Raw genomic sequence first — 25376 nt, 5'->3', positions numbered from 1 at the left:
AGAAGATCAATAAAACAAAAATCTAGGAAATTTGTAGATTTGCTGGCAGAAAAAATACTTTAAATCCCACATACCTTATTCATATAATTCAGTGTGTGTCTGTGTTACTATATCTATATCTACATATCTACACCAAAGCACTTTATAACTTTAAACTGGCAAAACAGTAGAATAACGAAAACTCTAATCAACTATTGTTGTCTCAATTGTCAAGGTGAAGTTCTTTTTCATGATTTTTTATCTACATTGATCTATCTTCACCTAATCTGAATTTTTCTGATTTGGTTTATGCCAGGGGACAGCAGACTTTTTCAATCAAAGACAAGATAGTAAATACTGTAGGCTTTGGGCCATATGGTTGCTGTTGCAACTACTTAGCTCTACCATTGTAGCATTAAAACATCAATAGACGATATGTAATGTAAATGAATGAGTTTGGCTGTGTTTCAATAAAGCTTCATTTACAAAAACAACTGCCAGCTTCATTTACAAAAACAACTGCCAGGCAGGATTTAGCCCATTAGCCATAGCTTGTCAGCACTTACCTTTGCTCATGTTATCATTTTGCTCAGATTATCGATCACCTCACCCACCTGGGGAACTTCTGGGAATACCATTCAATTATTAGCTTTTCTTTGAAATCTTCTATAGCTCCTCTGATGATATTGTACACCTGCAGTATTAATTATATTACTTCTATAAGACATGGAATATTCCTTTATGATGGTATTTATAATTTTGCAATGATTTGCTCATAGGCTTGTTCATCAGAGTACTGTGATTTCACTGTGTATAGAGACTAAATCTTATTAACGTTTGTATCTCTAGCAAAGTGCCAAGACAGAGTAGGTGTTCTATAAAGACTTGTTCCTTGAATGAATGAGTGAATGATTAAAAGTGAACCAACACTGTCTGGCTCAGAGGAGTTTATCCTGCTAGGGACTGTTGGCCTAGGATGTGCATTAAGTTCAAGCCCAGTACCACATCATAGGTGCTTTAATAGCCAACTTTTGTTTATGAGCTAGAAGTCTATGTACTCACGTGATTAACATTTCTAGGCCCCAAATGTTTCTCTGTCTTAAAAGTACATTTATCATAATATCATTTTATTAAATAGGTACATTACTATTCATGGTTTTGCAAAATTATTATTGAAAAACAAAATGTGTGGTTATATTTTTATCTTTCTTTCTTAAAACAGGTAACATGTTGAGTTAACATACTCTATGAGAACTTGTGAAATAATAATGAATATTTATGCACTACTGTAAAGGCTTTAGATTTACTCTTCAGGACATGTTCAGGAAAGTACTATTATTACATGCATTTTAACAATGATAAAACTGGGGCACACAGAGGTAAGATAACTCACACAAGGTTATACAGCTAGTGAGAGATTGAACCAGGAATCAAATTCATAGAGTCTGACTTGAGATCCCACATATGTTAAAAATTTTCTCAAATCTTTAATGCACTTAATATCACAGCCTATGCCATGTTAAATTCACATGAAGTTAAGGCTCTAACTTAAATAAGGCTCTTCAGTTCCCCTCGAAGATAACTGCAGCATGTCTTCCTTCTTCTAAGTTCTTTACCTTTTAATTTTCTCATTTATTCTTTCTGATATCCTTTTTTTTAGACTCTTTTCTTTGCATTTTTAAGTCCACACAACCCTTTTCAAGAGCGCTGTGGCAGTCCATTAGAAAAGTTATAAAAGTATTCATGTGCTTTGACCCAGAGAACCTACTCCTGGAAAGTAACTTAAGATAAATAAAATGGTATATGAACCAAGATATGCATTACAATATTAAACAAAATGATGACAAAAGCTAAATCAAAACTGTTTAGTAACAAGGAGTTGGTTATTACACTTCAACATAATTGAGTAAAATATAACAATTAAATTTATAATAAGAATCACCTAGGAATAACTAAACTCAAATCCAAGATAAATTACCTGAACTACTGAGCAGACATGTAAACTTGGGAAGGTGTTTACCCTATTTCAACCAGTTTCCTCCCTTGACAATATGAATAGTACTTAGTCTCATGTTAGTAACATGTCGATTATTAAATGAGTTAACATACATGAAAGTGCCTAGCACAGTTCTTTGAATATCACAACTACTGACTAAATTGTAACATCTTTGTTACTTATTTCTAATTGAAAAACTCGAAGTCATAAGAATATGCCTTATAATCATGATTATGAAACATAAAAATTGGAAGATGAACATGAAGTCATAATAATTTCTTACATTGCTATTAAGAAAACTCATAAAACAATAAGATAAACGTGAACAATATAGAATTTTGGCAAGCCTTTCTTTAAAAAATACTTAAATTCTTCCCATATTGTTTTAAATAGCTGAACAATTTGAAAGCTCTTGAGGTCTAAGTGGTTTCCATAGCCAATTTTAATTTTTATTACATTGTACAAAATGGCAAATGATTTTGAAAATAAGCAATAAAAAGTTTATTAAAAAACCAAAACTCTTTTCACATTTGCATTTCAGTAGCTTTCAGAAGGCATCTAATCAGAGGGGGAGTGGAACTTTGTTCTACTGACATGTCCTCCGAAACAAGCCCACAATAGGTGGCCCCAGTAAGGCCCTTTTTATGATGACAAAGAAATCCCACAAAATCAAAGCCTACACAAACAAGGAAAAAGCTAAAAACATCCGCCACTAATGCCAGCTGTTAGCCTACTGGAGACATTGGCTGAAATGACTTATACCAATTGCAAATGTAATTTCTACAGATGGAGAATTATGTATTTGACTTGTTTGAAAGGTTGGATACTAAAAATACATCTTTTTTTTTTTTCTACAAAACACAGAAAGATTAAAAAAAGAGTAGCAGCTGCTTATTTCTCTTTTTTTTCAACAAAATGTGGCTTATAATGTAGCAATGGAAAATAATCAGAGCAGAAGCATAAAATGAAGCAATTTGTAAAGGTCTCAGTAAAAAACAAAGCCATAGAATATAATGTTGATTATAATTTAATGGAACTGTCAGTTTGAAATATCAGTCGTGTAATTTCTATGCCATATTGAGAAAACCATGGAATTAAAGTGATGATGGTTTCATCATAGATGCTGCTTTTATACAAATAGACACCTCAAGCCTCTAGAGAAACAAAATGATGTTCTATATTGAGGTGCGGTGATGGAGGGAATTGCCTGTGACAAAGGAAAAAAAAATGACTTTGTATGGCTGCCTCTCAGTGACAATGACAATTTCTTAGGTGGACTTTTATTCAAAACGTGTTGCAAAAATGATTTAAACGTACCACCCTGGACTAAAATCTTGCCTTCAAATCAGTCCTAGATAAGTGACCCACACGTAGTTGTTTTGCAGTGTCCACAACACCTTGGCCCCTGTTAGGTAAGGCAGACCCACCCACACGTGTGATCTGTGACTAAAAGTGCCCCCAATCACCATTTCTTCTTCAGAATCTTCTACAGACTCTTGTGCAAATTTCTTTTCCCATTCCTTCTTGCTCTTCATTTAACTAGCTTCAATTCCCATCTATAATTGACTCTGATCTTCAGACACCGTTGTTAATGATCTGCTTGAAATCTTTTTTGCTGGTTATGTACTAAGTTGAGGATATACTCCCTGGTATTTATCGTTTCCTCCCACAGACTTCCACTGTGTTCAGTGAGCTACTCCCCACTTCTTGCCAGATTTTCCTGCAGTCAGTATCAGAAATTAGACATGCTAGCTTAAGTCTGACAACTAATGAGAGTCAGAAGATGACTGCTGCTCTATTACCAAGTTTAGTAACTGTTAGGAATTTCTGATAATAAGATAACTTTAGAAATAATTGTAAATTTTTACTTATTGTAGATTTTAAAATTAACCAAAATGTGTGGTTAGGACATGTGTAAAGTGAGATGATATTTGCCTCTCTTTGAAATCTAAAACGGGACTAAATAAAAAGTAATCATTTGAAAATTATGTGGTCTTGATTTCAGATCAGTCTTATACAGATAAAGGTGTTTTCAAGAGCTCAAATTTTTCAGCCAATTTATTTTTAAATGCATTTATAAACTATCAGAATGCTATGCTGCAGACCTTTTAGTAGTTATAGAATCTTGTGACTGAAAGGTACCCCATAAAAACCTGTGTGTCTCATATTAACTACCTTCCCAGAGATGTAGGATTCAGATGCCAGACCCAGAGAGGTTTCTAGGAGCCTGGATTGAGTAGGTCTGCCTTTAATATGCCAACAAGGGACAGAGAAAGTATGGTGTTCAAAGATGACACTGGAAACAAAAGTAATCAAACTGAAATACTATTTGAAAATCCTAAGCAGACAAGCACAACTAGGTATAAGGAAAATGAAGAGACTGGGAACACCTGGACAAAGTAAATTAATTTGGTTGGAAGGCTGGAAGAAAGAATGGTGAAAACCCCTGAAATAATGTGGAAGAGTAATAGGGACTTTTGGTAGAGCATGGTTAGCTTTGCTTTACAGTGGGGAGAATTGGTGAGAACCCTGAGCCAATTTAAATAAATATAATATAGACTCACATTAGCCACCCAATCCAGTACGTGAAGACTTCCAGTGGTAACCACTTATTATTGTCCAAAGATGTCCATTTTGATTTTGTAACTCTGAGTATTGAACAATGTTTCCCCTTATTGAACTAAAATGGGCCCATTATAACTTCTTCCCACTGGTCCTAGTCTTTTATGCTATGCATAGCCATAATACAAATGTAATATCAATTGTACTTTTTTTGGAAATCAATAGGGCCCCAAAATTTAAGTAGTAGGATTATCTGAACATTCTAATTTGAAATCTTAATAGGCGAGGAAAATGGAAATGAGTTATTTTACTAGAACTACAGAAAGGCTAATATTCAGATAATTGTTCAAACTTCAAATGTTTGATTGCATTTTAAACTTTCTCTAATAAGATACTTTTTAGAAGGTGAAAAGATGTTAATATAGTTATCATCATTAAAATATTTAATGGACACATCTTGAGACAGGCACTTAGCTGGATGTGTTAATAGAGGCTGGGCCCTTGTTCTCAGTGACCTTAAAAAATATCGTCAGAGCTATGACAGGAAAGAGCTAAAGGTTGTTTTCTATTTGAAGTCCATAATGTATTTTGGAGCAGAAATGTAAAATGTAGGGGAATATCATCCTTTCTGAAGAAAATAAAAATGTGTTTCTGAAGCCTAAAGGAGTCAGTTAATGTGGATTTTTCACTGTTTTATTAAAATAAAGAAGGGGCCAATAAAACATAATATATATATCTTTAAATAACCAGAAGGCAAAAATAAAAATTATTTCAATTTTTTAAAATAAGAGCGCTTTAATTCAGATACAAATAACAGTTCCTCATTACCAAATAGCATCCTTTCCTTAGACATATGGGCTTAGGGGAAAATGTTAAAAGGGCTGAGTGAAAACAGCAAGACAAAGACAGGTGTGTTCTACCTGAGTTGGAAGAAGGCTACACTTTGTATTAGGTTACAATTTTGCAAATGGTTTTTACAGAAAAATACCAGCAGATATTCTCTGGGAACCTGAACATTACTTTGAGTTAGAGTGAGGTCAGGCTTTTTGGCCCTATTCTATTGCCTAAGCCTTTTACAAATGGCTCTGATACAACAAGCTGTGGTAATCCTCTTTCTCCATGAGGAGTGGCTGCTTTTCTTCAGGAAGCTGCTTTCTCTTGTGACGACACAGCAAGCTCACAAGCACTGCCAACAGGGCAGTGAGGGCGGCCCCTACCATCGCCGCCCCAAGGAGCCATGACCAGATCCGACTGGCTTGTTCCAAATAGGACTTAATGTAGTCTTGAAAAGAGTCTGGATCTGAAATAGAAAGACATCCCATTGTTTTTATTGTTACCACCATTGTTACGATCACCATCATCTTCATCCTTTCACAGTCCTTTGAAATAGACACCTGGGTTTGAAGGCCAGCTCTACTACTTATTAGCTGTAAGAGCTTGGGAAAGTTATACCTAATACTCCAAAGCCTCAGTTTCTTCATCAGAAAAGTAGGAAAATAATACCCCCTTTGTTGGAATGTTTGAATTTTATAGATAACATCTGTAAGTGATTCAGAGCCTGGTATATAGTGTGTACTCAATTAAATGTTAGCTGTGATTTTTCCATCTTTTTCTGTAAAAGGATGTTGTAACTATTCCGATGATCATTAGAACACTGTTATATCATTAACCATTCACTAATCCAGTCTTTTAATTATTTGACAAACATTAATAGTAATGTTGGCAAATGCTCAGTAATCTTAGAAGCCTCCCAAGAACCCCAGGGCATTTGAACAATCTCTGTATTCACAGAGGTCACAGTGTTAAATCTTGAAACAGATTTTGGCGCATGGGCACTGTCCCTCTGTCCCAAAGCTTCGGGGGTGGGGGGCGCTCTTGGTTACCGGGCCGCAGTGGCATAGGAGTGGGCCCTGTACCGCGGTACCCTGGAGCGCCCGCACTCTGAGCCTTTGTTTCTCCTCGGAGATGCGCGGACCACGAACCCTGCGCTCCCTGGTGCAGGGCGGGGGCCTGGCCTTTATAGGCCTCAGGTCGCTGAAAGTAAAGCCTGGAGGGGCAGGACTTAGGGGAGAGGATGTATGTAAGAATAATAGCCCTTCAGGTCTTCCAAAATCAAACAACAACAACCAAAACAAAAAACCCCCAAAAGCCTTAAATGAAACTACAGAGCAAAAAATAAAAATAACTAATTTTAAAAAGGGAGGTGGTGAAACCCTGTCTCTACTAAAATTACAAAAAATTAGCCGGGCGTGGTGGCGGGCGCCTGTAGTCCCAGCTAATCGGAGACGCTGAGGCAGGAGAATGGCGTGAACCCGGGAGGCGGAGCTTGCAGTGAGCCGAGATTGCGCCACTGCACTCCAGCCTGTGTGACAGAGCGAGACTCCGTCTCAAAAAAAAAAAAAAAAAAAAAAAAAAAAAAAGGGAGGAAAAAAGAAAACAGAATGAAAAGGGTAAAAAAAGTCAGAGGCAGAGCCTGAAGAATTTGTGGAAAAACTACTGGATCCAATTATAGCAAAAGGGAAGGTGGAGCATTTCTTGAAGTGGAAGGGACGTCAGATGTTGACAGTACTTGGGAACCCGCAGAAAATTTAGATTGTCCAGAGTTAATTGAAACATTCCTTAATTCTCAAAAAGCTGGTAAAAAAAAAAAGGTACAAAAAGAAAGTCTTTATCTGACAATGAATCTAATGACAGCAAATCAAAGAAGAAAAGAGATGCTGCCGACAAACCAAGAGGCTTCGCTAGAGCTCTTGATTCTGAAAGAATAATTGGTGCCACAGGCAGCAGTGGAGAATGGATGTTTCTCCCGAAATGGGAATATTCACATCAGGCCGACTTGGTGCTGGCAAAAGAGGCAAATATGAAGTGTCTTGACATTGTAATTGCTTTTTACAAAGAGAGTCTAAGCTGACATTCTTGTCCAGATGATGAAGCTTAATTGTTTGCATTGTGATATATATATCTCTCTATATATCTATATAGCTATATCTTTATATATATCTATATAGCTATATCTTTATATATATCTATATAGCTATATCTTTATATATATCTATATAGCTATATCTTTATATATCTATATAGCTATATCTTTATATATATCTATATATATATCTGGGTCTTGGCTTTTAATTAACTAGTGTGGAAAAATAACTACATTCTAATGAAAATCAGTTTTGATATGTTCATTTTAAAAGTAGTATTGGGAGAGTTGGGTTTTTTTGGTATGTGTGTTTTTTTTTCATCAATACCACTGGTTACTTTGAACAAATAAAAGCTTTCTGTAGTTGCTTCCTTTATCATAAAAGAACATTTGATATCATGATGTATTATTTCCTCTGCATTAGAGAACAGCATTTCTAAATGTCGTGGAAAATTTCCATAGTCATTACTCAATCGGAACTTAAGTTTAGCCTAAGGACCATTCTGGGTTTGTGTGTGTGTGTGTGTGTGTGTGTGTGTATGCATAAAATGTGTACGTAAATGGCTTTTTGTGTTGTTTTTCAACATTCACCAAACAAAAATCATGGGTAAGCCCATGTTTTTGAGATGCCATCATTCTGAGCAACCTAAGAAATAAATCACATCAAATTAAATTCAAAATTTTCCTGAAGCCATGTGTTTCAAATAAAACAGATGATTCTATAATTAGTTGGACAGTTTAAATGAATCATTTAAAAGCAGCCATATAAGAATCCCTATCTACACCTTTAGTCATATAAATGAACAGTTTGTTTGCAAAATTCCTAAAAGGAATAATTGTATTACTACCAATGACCTCCCCAGCCAGATGAGGGAACTAGACAGATCCTGCTGTGTTTTAATTATCTAAACAAGCCTTAGTTTAAGGGACATTTAAAGATTCCTCTAGCAAGCCATTCCTTTACAAAAAGGTGAAATCCCTGTGCTATACTGACTAAAAGGTAATGATTCATGGGATGTCTAAGACTTGTCTTTAGGAACTCAATCAGATGGTTGGAGATTTGGCAGTTTAGAATCTGCTGCCATAAATGGATGAACAACTTTTGTAATGTATTGACTTGCATATTTGTTCTTTACCTTAACTCATTCCTTACATGTAGACTCAGTCTTTTCAATATTCGATTTGCTGGTTCAGCAGAAACCAGGAAAAACAATAACTTGGTAGTAATCAGAATGTTATCCAATTGTATATTGATTCCTTTATTGTAAATAAAGGTAAATAGTGGTCAATAGTTTTATATTACTTTAAAAAGCAACAACAGATTTTGACCACATGTATTTTAACAATAATTCTGAACAAGGAAAAGTCTTTAGCCTCCTAATTATTTATAGTCCTTCAAACCACATAAGAACATGGCACTGGGGAGAGAGAGCATCCAATATGTTACTGGCTTAGCATTTCCTCTATTATCTCACCCATCACATTATATTCCAGTTATCTATTACATGAATATTTTTTCTATTAAAATGGCTCCTTGAAGGCCAACAGTATGTTTTCATCATTGATATAATTTGGTATAGTGTCTGAAACACATATGAGAGAATGAACATATTTACTGAATGACTGAATGTGTTATTGGACCCAGAAAATATGGTTAAGGAGTGTCACTGAATGGCAGCTGTGGAATGAGAAGGGGAGACCTATACAAAAGGATGTCACCCAGGGGAATAATTTATAAATTACCCATATTTCACTATGTTATGAGGTGATATTTACAGTTCCTTTTAAAATTTGGTATAAACAGTGATGGGTGCTTTAAAATAAAAAAGATAAAGTCTTAATTCCAATAGAAAAGTAACATAGGAAAACAAATGTAATCATAGCATACTATTTGGTTGAACTGTAAATAATATTGTAGTAGTAAAAACAATAAAATTCCTAGATGTGGATTTGCCCCCAAATATGATAATACTATACTGAGAAGATGAATGAAAGAACAGGGAAGCTGTAAGAGAGTTAAAATCATTATTTAAAAATGAGGAACTCCAGAGATAAAGTTGATGAATTAACAGATAGTAATATTTGCCTATTATTTAGAAATACAGGGTGATATAGCAGAATAAATAGCTGAAAGGGTTACAGTAGCTGATATAGGGGCATAAGACTTTTGTTATAAGACTTGGAGCACTCTTTGGCTTATAAAATAACATGCACATATCATTTGATAAAAGTAAATTAATTAAAACATATGCTTAATAACTTAAGTGTATGTGGAAAAAAAGTATAAGAAAAAGTACAGTGGAGACTAAAACAGCACAAGTGATCAATCTAACAATAAGATTACAGGTGATTTTTATTTTTGGTTTATTCTATTATTAATTTTCCAAAATTAAAAAAAGAAGGTCTTTTTACTGATACAATTAGAAAGCATGCTACTAAAAGTACCTGATGCAATTAATAGATGATATAACTATATATTTAGGAAATCCATAATCAGATAATGCATAGTAAAAAAAAACATACTGTTAGATAAGGATTACATAAATTAAACTTCCCTGTACATCAACAATTAACCTATTGTTTCTATTAAAATGTCTCCTTGAAGGCCAGTAGTATGTTTTCATAATTTATATAATTCTAGAATCTGGTACAGAGTCTGAAACACATATGAGAGAATGAACATGTTTACTGAATGACTGAATGTGTTATTGGACCCAGAAGATATGGTGAAGGAATGTCCCTGAATGGCAGCTGTGGAATGGGAAGGAAAGATTTGTTTTAATGAAAAACAAATCTCATTCTCACAATCAAATACATATTTAAGGCACGTAGCAGTTAAGGAGAGATGTTTAAATTTTATGTAAATATAACTATAGAATCTATTTAGGAGATTATAAGATTTGAGTAAATGAGGAAGTCTGTACTGAATATCTGTTCAGTAAGAGCAAACGGATTCTTTCTCACAAAACAATTCCTTTATAGAAGATGCCCTCTATTATGTATGTAGAAGATATGTATGTAGAACATACACAGAAGATACTATAAATTTACTTTTTGACATAGCAGAAAGAAGAGAGTGCATCCTGGGCTCACCTTGCAGCAAATCATGGCTATGTGACTTAAGTCCAGAGCAAAAATATATGTATAACTTTGGGGAAAGTTCCCTTAAAACGAAAAAAATATATATCTTTGACCATTTACCTTTTCCTTTCTGACTAGCTCGAATATAGACAGATTGTTGGTGAGCCATCATGGACTATATAATCCAGGGTAAACCCTGGACCTTGGAAGTTACTGTTTTTAATATATATTAAAATTATTTTGAAAATGGGACTACAATACCCAGCTTAGATTGCTGTTAGTGGCTTCAATACATAGTATATTTAAAATGTCCAAAAAAAGGCAGGATACATACAGGCTACATAATAAATATTTTCTTTTTTGCTAAAGGCTCGGCTCAAGTGCTTTCACAGCTTTTAAATACTATTTCTATGTCGGTCCTGTTCTCCAGCTTCTCTTATTATTGCTCCACTTCAATTCATTCCAAGTGGTCTCAATTTTTACTGTCACCAAGGGACTCTCTTTGAAACACTTTTATTTCTCAACACCTTTAAAATTTAGACTTTCTTTCTAAGCCATCTGCTTTTGAGCCCCAATAGTGCACCTTTTTGTTCTTTCCCAATGTTGTAATTTTTTGATCATCTTTCCCTATGTGAAGTCCTATTTTTCTTGTCATCCATTCTTTTCAAAATAATTATGTAGATTTTTGTTTTATGCTCTATCATTTCCAAAGTGCATTAACATGCCCATTTATTCACAAAACAAACACATGAAGTAGTTAGGGGCCATTACTCTAATGAATTAGGAGTCTGCCTGGAGCAATTAAACTAGACAATGTCTGTATAGCCCTTGGTACAATGTCTACCATATAGAAAACAATTTACAACTGCTATTGACTCTTATCATGATAGAATGATAATTTCATCTATATTTCAACTAAATCAGCTTACAATATGAGTTTTTCTTTCCAAACTTGCTTCAACTACTGACTCAGGTCCATTCTGTCTTCTGGATTCTCAAACTAGTTTCTTTGCTGCCTTGTGACATTTGCCACAAATGTCCATCTATTATAATTGCTCCTATTTATATATGTCTTATTTTTCAAGCTTGTCACAAACTCTCAAGAGCAAGTATTATGTCTTACTTGTTTTATCTTTCTTCTATTCATTTATTAAAATATCACATATTCATTGAGATATACTACCTGTCGGCAGGGGGGTGGGGGGCACTCTGTCTCATTTACCTTTTCACCCTCAGCACCTGGCAGGTAAACAAATCATTTCGAGAGTAATGTTGTTCTGATGAAGATACAAAGGGATCATGGAGAAAAGACTTCCTACATCTCTGTGAAGTCAGGGAAGGCACCCCAGAAGACTGTCCCACTGAGTAAAAGAATGAATTAGATTCTGAGCATATAATGTGATGGCAATCCATCCTAGGCAGAAAGGAACAGCATGCACACAGGTATACACAGCCAAACAGAGCTATTGAACAATTTCATGAAGGATAGAAGTGTCATCAAATTCCATTGGCAGAATAGGGCACTGCAGTGACTGTGAACATTGTTTTCTCTTCTTATTTTTGAAACCAAATTTCCAGGTCTTTTGTAATGTATGGGAAGAAGGAAGCCCTCAACAGAGAGTTTTTCTGCTACGTAGAAAGTAAGATTACATTTATCAACAACATTGAGGACATAACCCTTCTTTGCCAAAGATTTTTGGCCTCACCTTGTAAATTAGTTATACATACAAGAAAATCACCTGCTACTCAATTTTCTAAAGAATCACTAAATTCAATTGTAAGAGAAAAAGTTTGATAAATGGCAGACATCAGCTGTCTTTTTACAGAAACCACTTAAGTAATTATAAACATGAGTACCTGGATGATGACTAATAGTCCCCTTGAACAAAATTATACCAAGGAATTTTAAATAATTTTTTAGTAAGCTTAAAATTTAGCTATGAATAGAGATAAATTTTAAACTCCTTGAAAGTACAACAGAAGCAATAATATGGAAAAATTTGTAAAACAGAAAATAGGCAATTGCTGTTACTTAGTTTAGCTATTTTGTTTTGTTTTATTTTGTTTTGCTTTGTTTTCAGAGATGAGTCTTGCTGTGTTGCCCAAACTGGCCTCACACTCCTGGGCTTAAGAGAACCTCCTGCCTCAGCCTCCCAAGTATCTGCTGCTGCTTATTTTAGTCAAACTTCTCTAAAATTAACTTTGTAAATTCAAAGCTGTGTGAAAATTACTCTAAAGCATTTCAAATAAATTGTTTCTTTGAATTTAATTGGAAATAAATAGCTTCAAGCCTCTAATTGACTCCTTGAGCCTCTTCTCCCCTGGCTCATCCAGGAAATTTTGTTGCCTTTGTAGTAAAAAGTTCCATTTGGACACTAGGGAAGGAACAAATAGGTGGAGCATATGTGTAGAAGACAATATAGGGGTTAAAACCCTCTTCTCTGTGCAGTGATGGAGCGATGAAGTTTTGGATTCAATATTTGACACTAGCTTTGTAGTTTAAAATTAATCACTTTATCTTTCTGAGTCTCAATTTACTTCCCTGTAAAACAGAATAAAAATCACCCCTCCATGGGGTTTTAAAAATTAGCTGAGTCAACAATTTATATGCTGATGTCTCTCGCATTCGGATCTGAGGGCCAGACACCACTTTTGAGTTTCAGGCCTGTGTATCCAACTTCCCAAGAGACATTTACCTTGCCGTCCCATATAACTTCATTTCACTGTATAACAAAACCATAAGTTTTCCTCCGTGTCTTTCTTTGCTCCTCTTGTTATTGTATCAGTGAACTATATTGCCATTCATCAGTTTCACAGGCCAGAAAGCACAAAGCCATTCCTAATCTCCTTCATCTGGTATGTAAATCATTTTCCAAGTTCTGTAAATTTTGCCTTCAAAATAATATCAAATTAATCATGCTTTCTATCTCCCTTCCTGCCACCACCAATGCAACTTAAACTACCTTTACCTCTTCCTCAGACTTTTATAATAGCATTTTCACTGCCTTTCTGCATGTGCTTTCCAACTACTAAAATTTTTCTGCATACTGAAGCTGCAATAATCTTTTGAAAATTCAAATTCGATTATAACCTGCTTAAAATTTATCAGTGGCTTGCATTATTCTAACAATATGGCCCAAATTCATAATCATGTCCTCCTTTTCAACTAGTTAATTCTACCTGTCATATTGATGTCATCTGAAATATCACTTCATTGACTCCTGGAGTTAGACATATCTCTACATAAATGAGTTTTGAAGCAAGCAGTTAAGATCTTTCTCTTCCATTGTAAACTTTGTGGAGATAGAGACTATGTTGTTTACCATTGTATCCATAGTATCTAAGGCAATGTCTTATTCAAAGTAGTTATTCAATAAATGTGTGTGTAAAGAATAAACAACTCAGTACAGACACATAAAAAAAAAACACCTGGCGTGATAGAATACTTATAGTGTTTTAAAATAAATATACAAAAATGACCTGAGTATTAAGAGGTGTGGCATTTTTCTAGGAAACTTCACTTATATTAGTTAAGAGAAATGACACTTCATGATAAATACCACTTGCACTCAAATTGATTTATTGATTTCAGTCCATACCAGATACAATGTGATGGTTAGAATGGAGAAGCTTGCAAGATAAATTCTGATCTTGGGGGTTTGGGGAAGAATAAAACCCAGGACAGATTCATACATAGAAAAAATACTCTGTAACTATAAGAAAGGTGTGAGTAAACATCACTATAAGTATAAAGTGATTTTTATATCTGAGAGTTTGACAAATGGAGAAATAGAGTCAGAATTCAGGCAGAAACAATACCATATTTAAAAGCATGAGCCCATGAAAGTCTAGCATGTTTTGGAAATGGAAACAGAGACTAAATCATAAAATCCTAAATGGAAAATCTTTGAAAAATAGTTACCAATAAGCTCCCTTTTTTGTGTACTGTGGTTTTCATAGAAGAAATGAAAGGCATGTTACTTGAGACTTACAGGAAGCCCCTCCTCTTAGCACACCTCCACTCTTTGCAAATTTCTCTGTTCTTAGTGATCTTAAGATTTTCCAAAAACTGATCTCTTTTGTCAGCTGTGTTAGCATTTTGTCCATTGGCTATAGTCTTCAGATAAAGCAGAAAAGTTCAATTAAACCCATATGTTTTCAATTAATCATCCCTCAAAGGGATAATCAGAACAAGGTTGATAACCTATAGGCTCTCCTGTTAGCCCCAAATTGTGTATGTACTATACCATATACTAGGTAAGTGGCCTGGGAAAATCAGTTTATACTCTTTATGACTCTGTTTCCTCATCAAGGAACAAGAAAAAGAAATAATGATATCTACTTCATAGAGTAATTATGAAGATTTAAGGAAGTAATGCATAGGGCACATTGAGAAGAGTTCCTGGCTAATAAAAAATACTTAGTATGTGTTAACTATTATAAATTGGGTCAACTTATTTTCTTCATGTCCTTTTCCACTATTCATACTACTCAAATAGAATAATTCAGCATTTCATAAATATACTGTACATTTTCCACCTCTACTGTTCTTGTTATTCTCTTTGCCTAGCATACCCCCTGCCCTTTTCTATCTGCCACCTGCTTGCTCATTCTCAAGGCCTCGTTTTCTCTTTTTAGGTCGAACCCTTCAAAAGTCATGGCTTTCTCTTTAGCACTGCTGTGGGATTTTCTTCATGACTCTTTTACTGCACATAACACAGCCTGATGTTTTTTACTTCCTTGCACAATTGTCTTACTTCCACACTGGAGCTTCTTCAGGTATGAAACTATGCCAGTCATTTATCACTGGATTTGAGCACAAGAGTGAGAGGGTTGAGTTTCATTCATTTGTTAATTTATTTATTTATGTATTTATGTTTCATTATCAATGAATACAATGAAATATCAATGTTTGTTAAATACCTCCTACCCACAAGCCACACTGTTTTTGATAATTAACCCTCGTGAGTTAGTGAATTACAGTGTGGTGAGATGAGGAGGACCTCCTAGAATCGAAATCTTGCTTCTCCACATTATTGGTGTTTGATTTTGAGAAAGTCACTTAAATTCTCTGGGTATCAGTGTCCTCACCTTTATCTTGGAAAAATAAAACTTACCTCCTATATGGTTTATTAATAATACATGTAAAGAATATGCATGTAGTGGATTTTGAGGTAGAAGGAAACACTACTATCTGTTCCTCATTTTGTCAAGAAGATACTGACATGGTTCTATGCCGGAAGATTATTTAGAGCCCAAATCTAATTCTAATCCTGGGGTTTTATATTGCTATCTTCATCATAGAGCAATAAACATTATAATAGCTATTATTATTAACTACACTTAAGTTCAAGATTTCTACAAATTTTCTTGGTAACCCTAGCAAGAAAGTTCCAAAAATGATTCCAAAACTGCTGGATGTTTACCCTATGTTACACTGTACTAGGTTCATTAATGTATCATTCTCAATAATTCTTTAAGGTGTTCTGGTCCCAATATTTCAGGTGAATAACCTGAGATTCAGGGATGCAGAGCAAATTTCCCCAGGTCACACTACAGTCAGTTGAGTCATGTCTCAAAACCTTTTTTCTTCTTGTTCTTCTGATTCTACTGCTCTTCCCATGGTTGCCATGTACAAAATGGCCTATGTTAAGCAAAATGAATATGACTTTAAAGATCCTCAGAATTTGATTCCTGTGTTAATAAACTGGTAATAAATTAAGGATTATAATGCACTTTCAGGATTTAAAGGGTTCAGGAATAACATTGTCGAAGCATAAAGTTTTGTGTTATCTCAAAATAAATTGGTAACACTAGATTCAGCAATTCCTCTGAAAGAAAGTAAACTTTACCTGAATCTTGTAGATAGCTATAGTCATAGCCCAGATCTTTGGATGAAATAAAGAAATCACCGTTTCTGTACAGTGGTATAAAAGGAACCATGTAGGATTCCCGGTTATGTCCAATGGGTGCATTGGCTTCTGGATAAACTTCTTGAAGAGGACGGTGCCTTCGGAGCCACTGCTCAAAAATACTGCAGAGGAAAGGGTTATTCAGACTAAGAAACATATTGTGGATAAAATAAACATTTGAAAAATTTTAAAGTAAAATAAGGCATATATTAAAATCTGGAGACATGGAAAGATGTTGAATATATTCTTTATACTTCAAAAATATTTCGTAAAGTATCAGTTTATTCTTTCAGGCCTTGAAGTTCACTAATTTAAAATAAATATTGAGGCTAGCTTTGAAAAAATAATTTCTTAGCAGGTGAATAAAACTTACACACTGAGTTTTGAACCTTCAGAATGCTACAAAATAAAGGTAACTATTGGTTGAGTGACAATTGAGTCATAGTTGTAAATTAAATATATTCCCAAAGAAAGACCAGAGAAAGAACATATAAAACTAAGTTGGAAACAGTGCTGGAATTTGGTCATTTTTTTGGTACTGGTGGGAGGCTTTCAATGATTTAAACATTCATGTTGTGATAGGTTAAGTGTGGGCTTAATGAGTCTTGATGGGAGACAGAGCTTACCTCCAATGACAATGGTTTAAATGCTTAAACTTTGTTTCCTGGCTTTTTCTAAAGTTAGAATATGACCATATGATAAACATTCTGCCAATCAGACATACTCATTCATGACTTTGAAACAGGAGATAGTGACACAAAGAAGCAGGGACAATCAGAAACCATCCTAGAAATGGGCAGTGGCAGTTGATATAACAATATTTAGTTTTCAGGGGCAGCAAAGCCAGATGTACCAGCAAAAGAATCCATTGCCCAGGAAGTGCTCTGTGTTCTATAGCATGGTTTTGGCAGCTGTCTTAGCTGATGCCCGTCTTGCTTATTCTTACCTGTTTCTGAACCTACTGCTCCATGATTTTGTGAGCTACTCAATAGCCTCTCAGCAAATTTTTTCCTACTTAAATCAGGCAGAGTTAGTTTCTGTTTCATGCAACTAAAAACTTTGACTGGAACAAAAACTAAAAAATTAAAGGATTGAAAAAAATCCAGTAAGAATGGAGTAGAAACTCAAGTTGTAGGGTAATTTATAGTGAGCCATTAACAATATGACAAAGAGAATGGCTTTGCATTATCGAGTCATATGACATAGAAGAAAGAACACAAGAGCTGGAGTTGGGGAACTCTCCTTGAGGCCTAGCTCTGTGTTTTCATCTGGCTGTATAACTCTAAGCAAATCACTGAACGTGGAGACTTAGCCTCCTCATCCTTAACATAAGAGTAATAATATCTGTCCTACCTGTTTCCAACATGATAGTTTTTGTGAAAGTACTAAATAAGTAAGCTATTGTTACTTAGCTGTATATTTTAAGCTAGCAGGTCAAAGGTTTGTACATGGTAGAAAAGGTGGTATTGAAAAAGAAGTGATAATGCTTCAAACAAAATGAATACAATTTTAGAAAACCATTTTCAACATTTTGAAGCACAGTAACGAAGAGAACAAGGAAGCCAAATGGAAGAAATGGTGATCATTTTTTCCATGACAGAAAACAATTTTATTTATTAGAGGATCTGAACTTGAAGCACTACTTGTGGTCAAAGTTGGTTTTCAGTTGTGAATTTAGTGAGGAATTGGCAGTCCACTGATAAACACTAAAAATCTGGTCCATGCATACCAAATGCTTTCTCAATTAGTTCAATTATTAAACGAATATTTACTGAGTATCTACTGTAGGTCAACTTACACATAGAACTGTGTAAAAATCTGAGTTCTATAGGTTGCAACAAGGAAGATTTGTAAAATTTTATAATCTGTTTGATCTTCTTTATTCTACGAAATGGGAATTATATTTATGTCATGAAGGTAATGTGAGGATAAATTAAAATAACACAAAATACACAGTTAAGTGCTTGCCAAATGGTACATAAAAGCTATTATCTTTCTCACAGTTCCTCTCTTCTCTTCTTCCCCCTCCTAAATATTATGACTTTATCGGGAAAACTTTAAAATTGATGAGACATAACATATGCTGTATTAGAAATGCCAATGCCATGTATACGTGAGCAGTGCCTTTAGTGATGGTTATTATTCTGTTAGGCAAAAATGAGAAATTAGAAGATTTAAGAAGATTAGTTTTTCTGTGCTTCAGTTTCCTCAACAGAAGAAATTAGAAACTGGCTTGACAATAAACCCCAAATTTTATTAAAGTCCTATGATTTTACAAACTAGTCCTTTTGTTGTAACTTCTACGGTTTTCTTCTCTTTACAAAAGCAGTACTTGTTTGTTATGTAAAATAGAGGAAATACAAACAAAAAGGAGAAAAGAAAATATCACATGTAATTGCTCTATGCTTTTGTTATATCTAGTTTTTAAAATATGTATCCACAACATTCTACATGTATTTTACCAAAGAAGGAAACCACATTACAAATAATATATAGTAGACATTTTATTTGTACTAAACCATGTGTTTTCAATTGGTAATTTTTTAAAATGAGAAGGAGGCTGTCTGATAATCCCTCCACCACCCCTGTCAAACTTTGACTGATTTTGGAACAGCCTGCTATACAATGAACCACTAAATAAGGGCTTGAGGCAAAAATTGTACCTTTTGTCAATTGAGAAAAATTACTTCTATAGTTCAATTTATAAATAATCTTGTTTCTGCCATGAAATAAAAATTCTTTACCTAAGTAGGACAACGACATCAATTCTCAGCACCAAAAGATTTAATGGATGAAACCATTAATGTGCTCGCCCACCTCATCAACCTTTTAAAATGAAGGTATTAATCTTGATTAAGTTCTTCACCAGTGATTCTCAACTTCAGTTAATTTCACCAAACCATGACTAGAATAGCTCACATAGGAATACTAATGTTTAACTTAGATAATTACATTGACATTTGGGGAGGAGGGGGTAGTCATCTTTTCAGCAAAACTTAATTTGAACTGAATCTAGATAGTTTTCTGAAAATCTGAGTAACAGTGAAATTCACAACAGAAAAATTTGAAAAATGTAAAGATGACCACAGACGGAAATATGGAAAGATGTGTTTTATAAATAAAAGCTGGCATGGGACCTCTGATGTCAGGTCTGACATGTAAAGACTCTGGTCACTCTTATCCTTAAAATAGGAAAAAAAAATTGACAAATTAATAATCAGCAAATTTTCTTGGACCCATGAGAGAATTGAAGTTGCAGGGCAAACTGCCATCCTCAAAAGTGGAGAGATGGGTTCATCCAAAGGCACATAGCTGAGATCTGCTTACCAGGGACAGGAGCAGCTGGATTCCTAAAGTGGTAGGAACACTGAAACACTTCGATGAATGGCTGGAGACTGAGTCTAGACTAGTGATGACAGTGGGAAATTCCTGGGTGCTGCTGTCTTAGGGGAACTTCCACGTGTTTGGGGCTTTACCTCCAGGAACTCCACCAGGTTTTTATGGTGAAGACCTCAGAAAGATACTCTCCTTACTCTGTTACAGGGAGGAGGAGAGTGATCATTGTGAAATAGGCCCAGAATATTCTCCATATCAAAGCCCTATGATCCAGGGGAAATTGTTAGAGCCTTATCCCAGTTTCAGGAAGAGAATTCCTTTCAGTCCAGCCTCTTTCATTCTTCCTGTCTCACCTAAGGGGAAGTAAATATAAGACACAGGGGTCAGAGTTTCAAGGAAATAAATAGAAATACTGCAACCAGGGAAGCAAATAGAGGTGCAGAGGCAAAAGAAGAAAAAGCTGTATTGTGAAGCCCCAGTGCACTGGCCTAGTAAAGGACTAAGATTTAATTAGAATACTTTGAACACTCCCCTCTCTCATACTTTACCAGCATCCAACAAAGCTCCAGTATAACAACAGTGGATTACAGCTAAAAGAGCTGAAATACATAAACTATCTCTGAGGAAGAGTATGTAGGGAAACCCAAAACCAAGAATAGAGACAAAAACAAATACACTAGAGAAACTTGAGGCCTCTGATCTCAAATTGTAACAACTACGACAAACATTTAAACATTGCCCAGCTCCTTGCCAGAGTAACAGAAATTTGTACACTAAAAGCCCATTTACCTCAGTTTATCTTACCTAATAAAACATATGGCTTTTAATAAAAAATTACAAGGCATGGCAACAGAGAAGAAAAAAATCTGAAGAGATAAAGCAATCATTAGAATCATTTATATCATATTAGATATGATATAAATTTTGGAACTATGAGACATGGAATCTGAAATAATTATGAATAATATCAATTTTAAAAAACTATACATAATATAAAATTAATATATTAGAATAACATTTCTAATAGAAAAAGTAAATAATATGCAAAAAATCATGAATAATGTAAGCAGAAAGATGGAAACTCTAAGAAAAAATTGAAAGAAAGGCTAGAAATCAAAAACACTCCAACAGTGTTGTATATATCACAAGCATTGATATGGCCGAGAAAAGAATCAGTGAGCCTGAGGCTAGGTTAGTAGAAACTTCCCAAACTGAAATGCAAAGAGAAAGAATAAAAAATAATTAAGAATTATGGGATAATTTCCAAAAAGTGTAACATATGCATAATTGGAATGCCAGAAGAAGAAAATGTAGGCAGAACAGAAGAAATATTCTCCAATAAAGGGAACTGGAGCTCCTCGAAGAAACAGCAGGCTCTAGGGCTGGTGTAAGAAATATACAAGATGAATGTTTAGCATCTTTCAGAGCCATAAAGTAAGGATATGTTCAAAGAAACGACAACCACCCACAATGTTAGAGATACGTCAAAGGGACAGAGTGGTCAACTGAAATCACTCCTAAAGGCTAAAGCTGGAAGAGTTCGAGTCACAAAATAAAGTCGTATGAAATAAATATAGAGGAGTCTATACAGATATAATCTATAAATATATAAATTAATAAATGGAGAGAAATGAATAAATCTATCATGTAAAAGAATTCAAATAATTATGTAGATACTCTGCCTTGAAGGTACTGTATATAACTCCCCACTCACTAAGTATGGGATGCACACAGTGACTTCTTTTCAAAGAGTACAGTATCAAAACATGGTGAAATCATTTAACAGTTTGAGAAACTTGACTAACACTACCTCTTCCAGGTGATCAAGGTTAACATTCACAATGGTAAATTATGTTAATAGCATGGCCCTTTTGCAGTGATAGAGGTGTGATAATTTCTCTCTACCCATCATAAGGGTCATGGCCAACACTCCTATAACAAAAGACAGATTAACAAGAGAAAAGCATAATAAATTATTTAATCAAAGTTTTATATGACATGGGAGACTTCAGAAAAGAAGAGCCAAAGACCCAGGGAAAATTGTCTATATTTATGCTTAGATTTTATGCTTATGGCCAGTGTTGCAGAAATTTGGACAAAAGAGTATGATCTAATGGTAATAGACTGAGAGAAACAACCCAGTAAGCCCTGTCTGTTTGTATTCTTATTGACCTCTCTGTGAAGCAGTCTCTTCTCCTACGTATAGGGCAGGACCTTAGCAATGAAGGTTTTATGATCTACTATCAAACAACCTAGGTCAGACTATTTCTTTATGGCCAGCTGCTACACAGGAAGGTGGGAGAAGATGATAGTAATATTTTTAGGGTTTATGGCTTGTTTTGGAAAAGAAAGGTTCTAGTTTTTATGATCTTGGGGAAGAGGGAGTTTAGTTTCTATGTTTTATTTCACAGGAGAAAGAGGGGCCAGAGACATTGCTTCTGAGGAATTCCAATCTCCTTTACTTGAAAATATTCAGCATTCCAAGGCACCATACTTTGGGGTACATTTTTGAGTCCCTATATACCTTTGATATGATGTGAAGAGAATGGTGCTTTACCTCTATGGTTGTCCATCCCACAACACATATCCCAGTTTAATCATGAGAAAAAAATCAGACAAATATCAACTGTGGGACATTTTACAAAATACCTGAACAGTACTCCTCAAAGTTGTGAAGGTCATCAAAAAACAAGGAAAGTCTTAAAAACTATCATAGGCTAGAGGAACCTAAGGAGACAGGATGATTAAATGTAATGTAGTATCCTGGGTGGAATCCTGAAGCAGAAGAAGATATTAGGTAACTACTAAGTAATCTAAATAAAGTATTGACTGTGGTTGATAATAATTGTATCAACGTGGTTCATTAATGTTGACCAATGTTCCATACCAAGGCAAGATGTTAATAATAGGGGAATTGGGTATGGAAAAGGTTGGAACTCTGCGTTCTATCTTTGCAACATTTTTACAAATAAAATAATTATAAAATAAATATTTATTTAAAAAAAGAACAAACAAGGAAGCCTTAAGACAGTTGGATATTTGGGAACTGATTTGTTGTAACACATCTACCACCACGATGACCACACACACAAAAATGTTACATACACATGTATAATAGAAGACCTTTTTATTTATTCATTCGTACATTTCAAAAATAAATGAGTATATTCTAAACATCTACAATAAACTGGCTCTGTGCCCAGCATTGGTGAAGTTTTCTGCCCTATAGTATTTGGAGTATAGTGGTGGAGATAGACACTAACTAGCAATTTCAGAAATCAACCTATAGTTATGGACTGGCAAATATGGAAGAATGTAATATGGTAACAGGATTTAATGGGGAAGCCTCATCTTGTCTGTGGCCTGAGGAAAATTCTTTGATGGTGCATTCTTCAAGAGTTGAAGAATGACTGTTTAGAGAAATCATAGAAGAATATTTCTGAAGGACAGAATGGAATTTGGAAAGAATCTTTGATCGGAAGTATGTGACAAATTCAAGGAACTAAAAATTGACCAATAGTCTATAGGGATCAAGGAGCAAATAGCTCCAGATGAGGAAGGTGAACTGAGGCCAAATCATGAAGGGTAGCAGAGGCCATGTTAGGGAGATTTGTGTTTTTTTTTTCCTAAGAGTGGTAGAAAGTCACTGTTTGTATCTTGGATGGTGAATGATAACATGAACAGATTATCATTTATAAAAGACCACACAGATTTCATTGTAGAGAAGGGACTGAGAAAGAGTAGGAGTTGGTGGATATGCAGGCATCAAGGGGGATAAAGAAATCAGTGAGAAAATTTACGTCCAGGAAAAAAGATGATGTCCAGAAATCCAAGCAGTACAACTGAGTGGCCAGGTATGACAGAAAATGCCTAGCTTTCTGGCTGAGGCTACTGAGCAAAGTATTTGTATTACCAGATACAGAAATCCCTGAAGAAGTGGCATATTAGGGGAGGATGTTCATGTCATGATTCTAGATGTTCTAGGCTGCAAGATGTTTTTGAGACATTTCAGTGGGGATGTCAGGTCATTCGCTAGATATCTGGGTCTGGATTTCAGAGTAAGATTAACTTTGGAAACACAAATTGAGAAGTCACCAACCTCTAGCTAATAACTTAAAGCCATGGGAATAATGAGATAATGAAAATCCAAGAGAATCTGGAGTTATTTTTCTTAGATATCATCTTTCTGAAAGGCCAGGACAGATGATGTGACAGTCACACTCTCTTTGAGAACTACAGCTTGAGATGCCTCCAGCCACTCAAATTTCTAGTCACTAAAAATTTATTGAATTGCAGTTGTATAAGAGCAAGGCCAGTGCATTCATATATTTTTATTCTTTTTTTATTATTTGTTTCTTCATGTAGTACTTGTTTTGAAGCAGTTACTTGTTAAAACAAACTTGTAATTTTTAAATGATAATAAACATTTCCATTTAAACTTAATCCAATAAAACTCTCTAAGCCTAACTGTGCTCATTTATAGAAAGGGGATGGTACTATCTATTTTAACATAGTTATGAGAATAAAAATAAAATAAGGAAGTGAAATGTCGAGTAACAATAGTTAAGGATAAAATGAGACAATATAAATGATTGGCTTAGTTCTGAAAAAGGAGTAATTTGTTTTCTTCCCTTCCAAACCCCTCATTTTACAGAGGCAAAATAAAATTTGAATCCAAAGGTCACAGTTAATGGTACAACCAATATTGGAATCAAGGGGTCTTGGCTACCACTCTGTTACTAATAATTGTAAATACCGTGTTCTCTGTGTGTTTACACAGGATGACAGGGGTGTTTCTGCAGTTGCAAGTATGCATATGCTTCTACCAAAGTCTGATGTGTAGATTTTCTCTCCCTTGGAAGATGCTCTGCTTGACCTTCATCTTGAAATATAAGCTGTTTATCCAACAGACACCTGCATTAATTAGCATTAAACACCTTAAGTGTTCCTTCTCTCAGAGGACTCAGGACTCACACACTTTATACTCAAGGAGCAGCAATGAATACATTACAAGATCACGAAAGGATATGTATTAGCATAAGAAATACAACAAAGGAGATAATGTGAAATCATACTTTAAAAAAAAGGCAGACAGAGAGAAAGTAGTGAACAAAGTTGGTAAGGGACTGAGTTAAGATGAGAACCCAGTTCTTCTGCTTCTTTCTCTGACACTTTAATGTTCCCTGTCTAGGTTTCTGTTCTTTCCTTCCTTTCTCTCCATGAGGAAGTTTCTGTTACTTTCTGACTAAGCTTTAAGCGACGCAGATGGAGGAGAATTTCTCGACAGTGTGGGAAAGGTACAGAAAACAGATGCTAGATTGTCAGTTAAACATGCTCCTTATTTCAGAAATTCAGGATTGCAATCACTCTTTTTTCTTTCACTGTGAGGGAACAAATCCAAATAGAGGCAGAGGCATTGTTGTTTTCAAAGCAGACACAAGTACATTGGAGGAATATCAATGCTGCCAAGCAGCTGAAGAATAACAGCTTTTTATCTTTTGTTTTCTCAGTGCTGTGCACACAGATTAGGTGCCAACTATTTACCCAATAATCTTGAGTTTATAATCTAACCCAGATGACAAAGTTA

At 34.9% G+C, this 25376-nt stretch overlaps 1 protein-coding gene and 1 pseudogene across 1 annotated transcript in view; one reads left to right on the top strand and one right to left on the bottom strand.

Moving 5' to 3' along the window:
- Window positions 1-5216: 5216 nt before the first annotated feature.
- The window catches only part of TYR (tyrosinase), a 119339-nt gene continuing 99179 nt past the window's right edge, over window positions 5217-25376 (bottom strand). Inside the window, exons 4-5 of the mRNA XM_032168104.2 lie at window positions 16394-16575; window positions 5217-5837 (exon numbers count right to left, since the gene is read on the bottom strand). Coding sequence (XP_032023995.1) covers window positions 5611-5837; window positions 16394-16575 — 409 coding nt within the window. The 3' untranslated portion in view covers window positions 5217-5610. The remainder of the gene's footprint in view (window positions 5838-16393; window positions 16576-25376) is intronic.
- On the top strand, window positions 6503-7475 carry LOC116477205 (chromobox protein homolog 3-like; annotated as a pseudogene).

The sequence above is a fragment of the Hylobates moloch genome, unplaced genomic scaffold (genome assembly GCF_009828535.3).
Source record: "Hylobates moloch isolate HMO894 unplaced genomic scaffold, HMol_V3 SCAFFOLD_11, whole genome shotgun sequence".
In the NCBI taxonomy this organism is placed as follows: domain Eukaryota; kingdom Metazoa; phylum Chordata; class Mammalia; order Primates; family Hylobatidae; genus Hylobates; species Hylobates moloch.
Note: the sequence above shows the minus strand (reverse complement) of the source record. Positions and strands in the feature narration are given on the sequence as shown.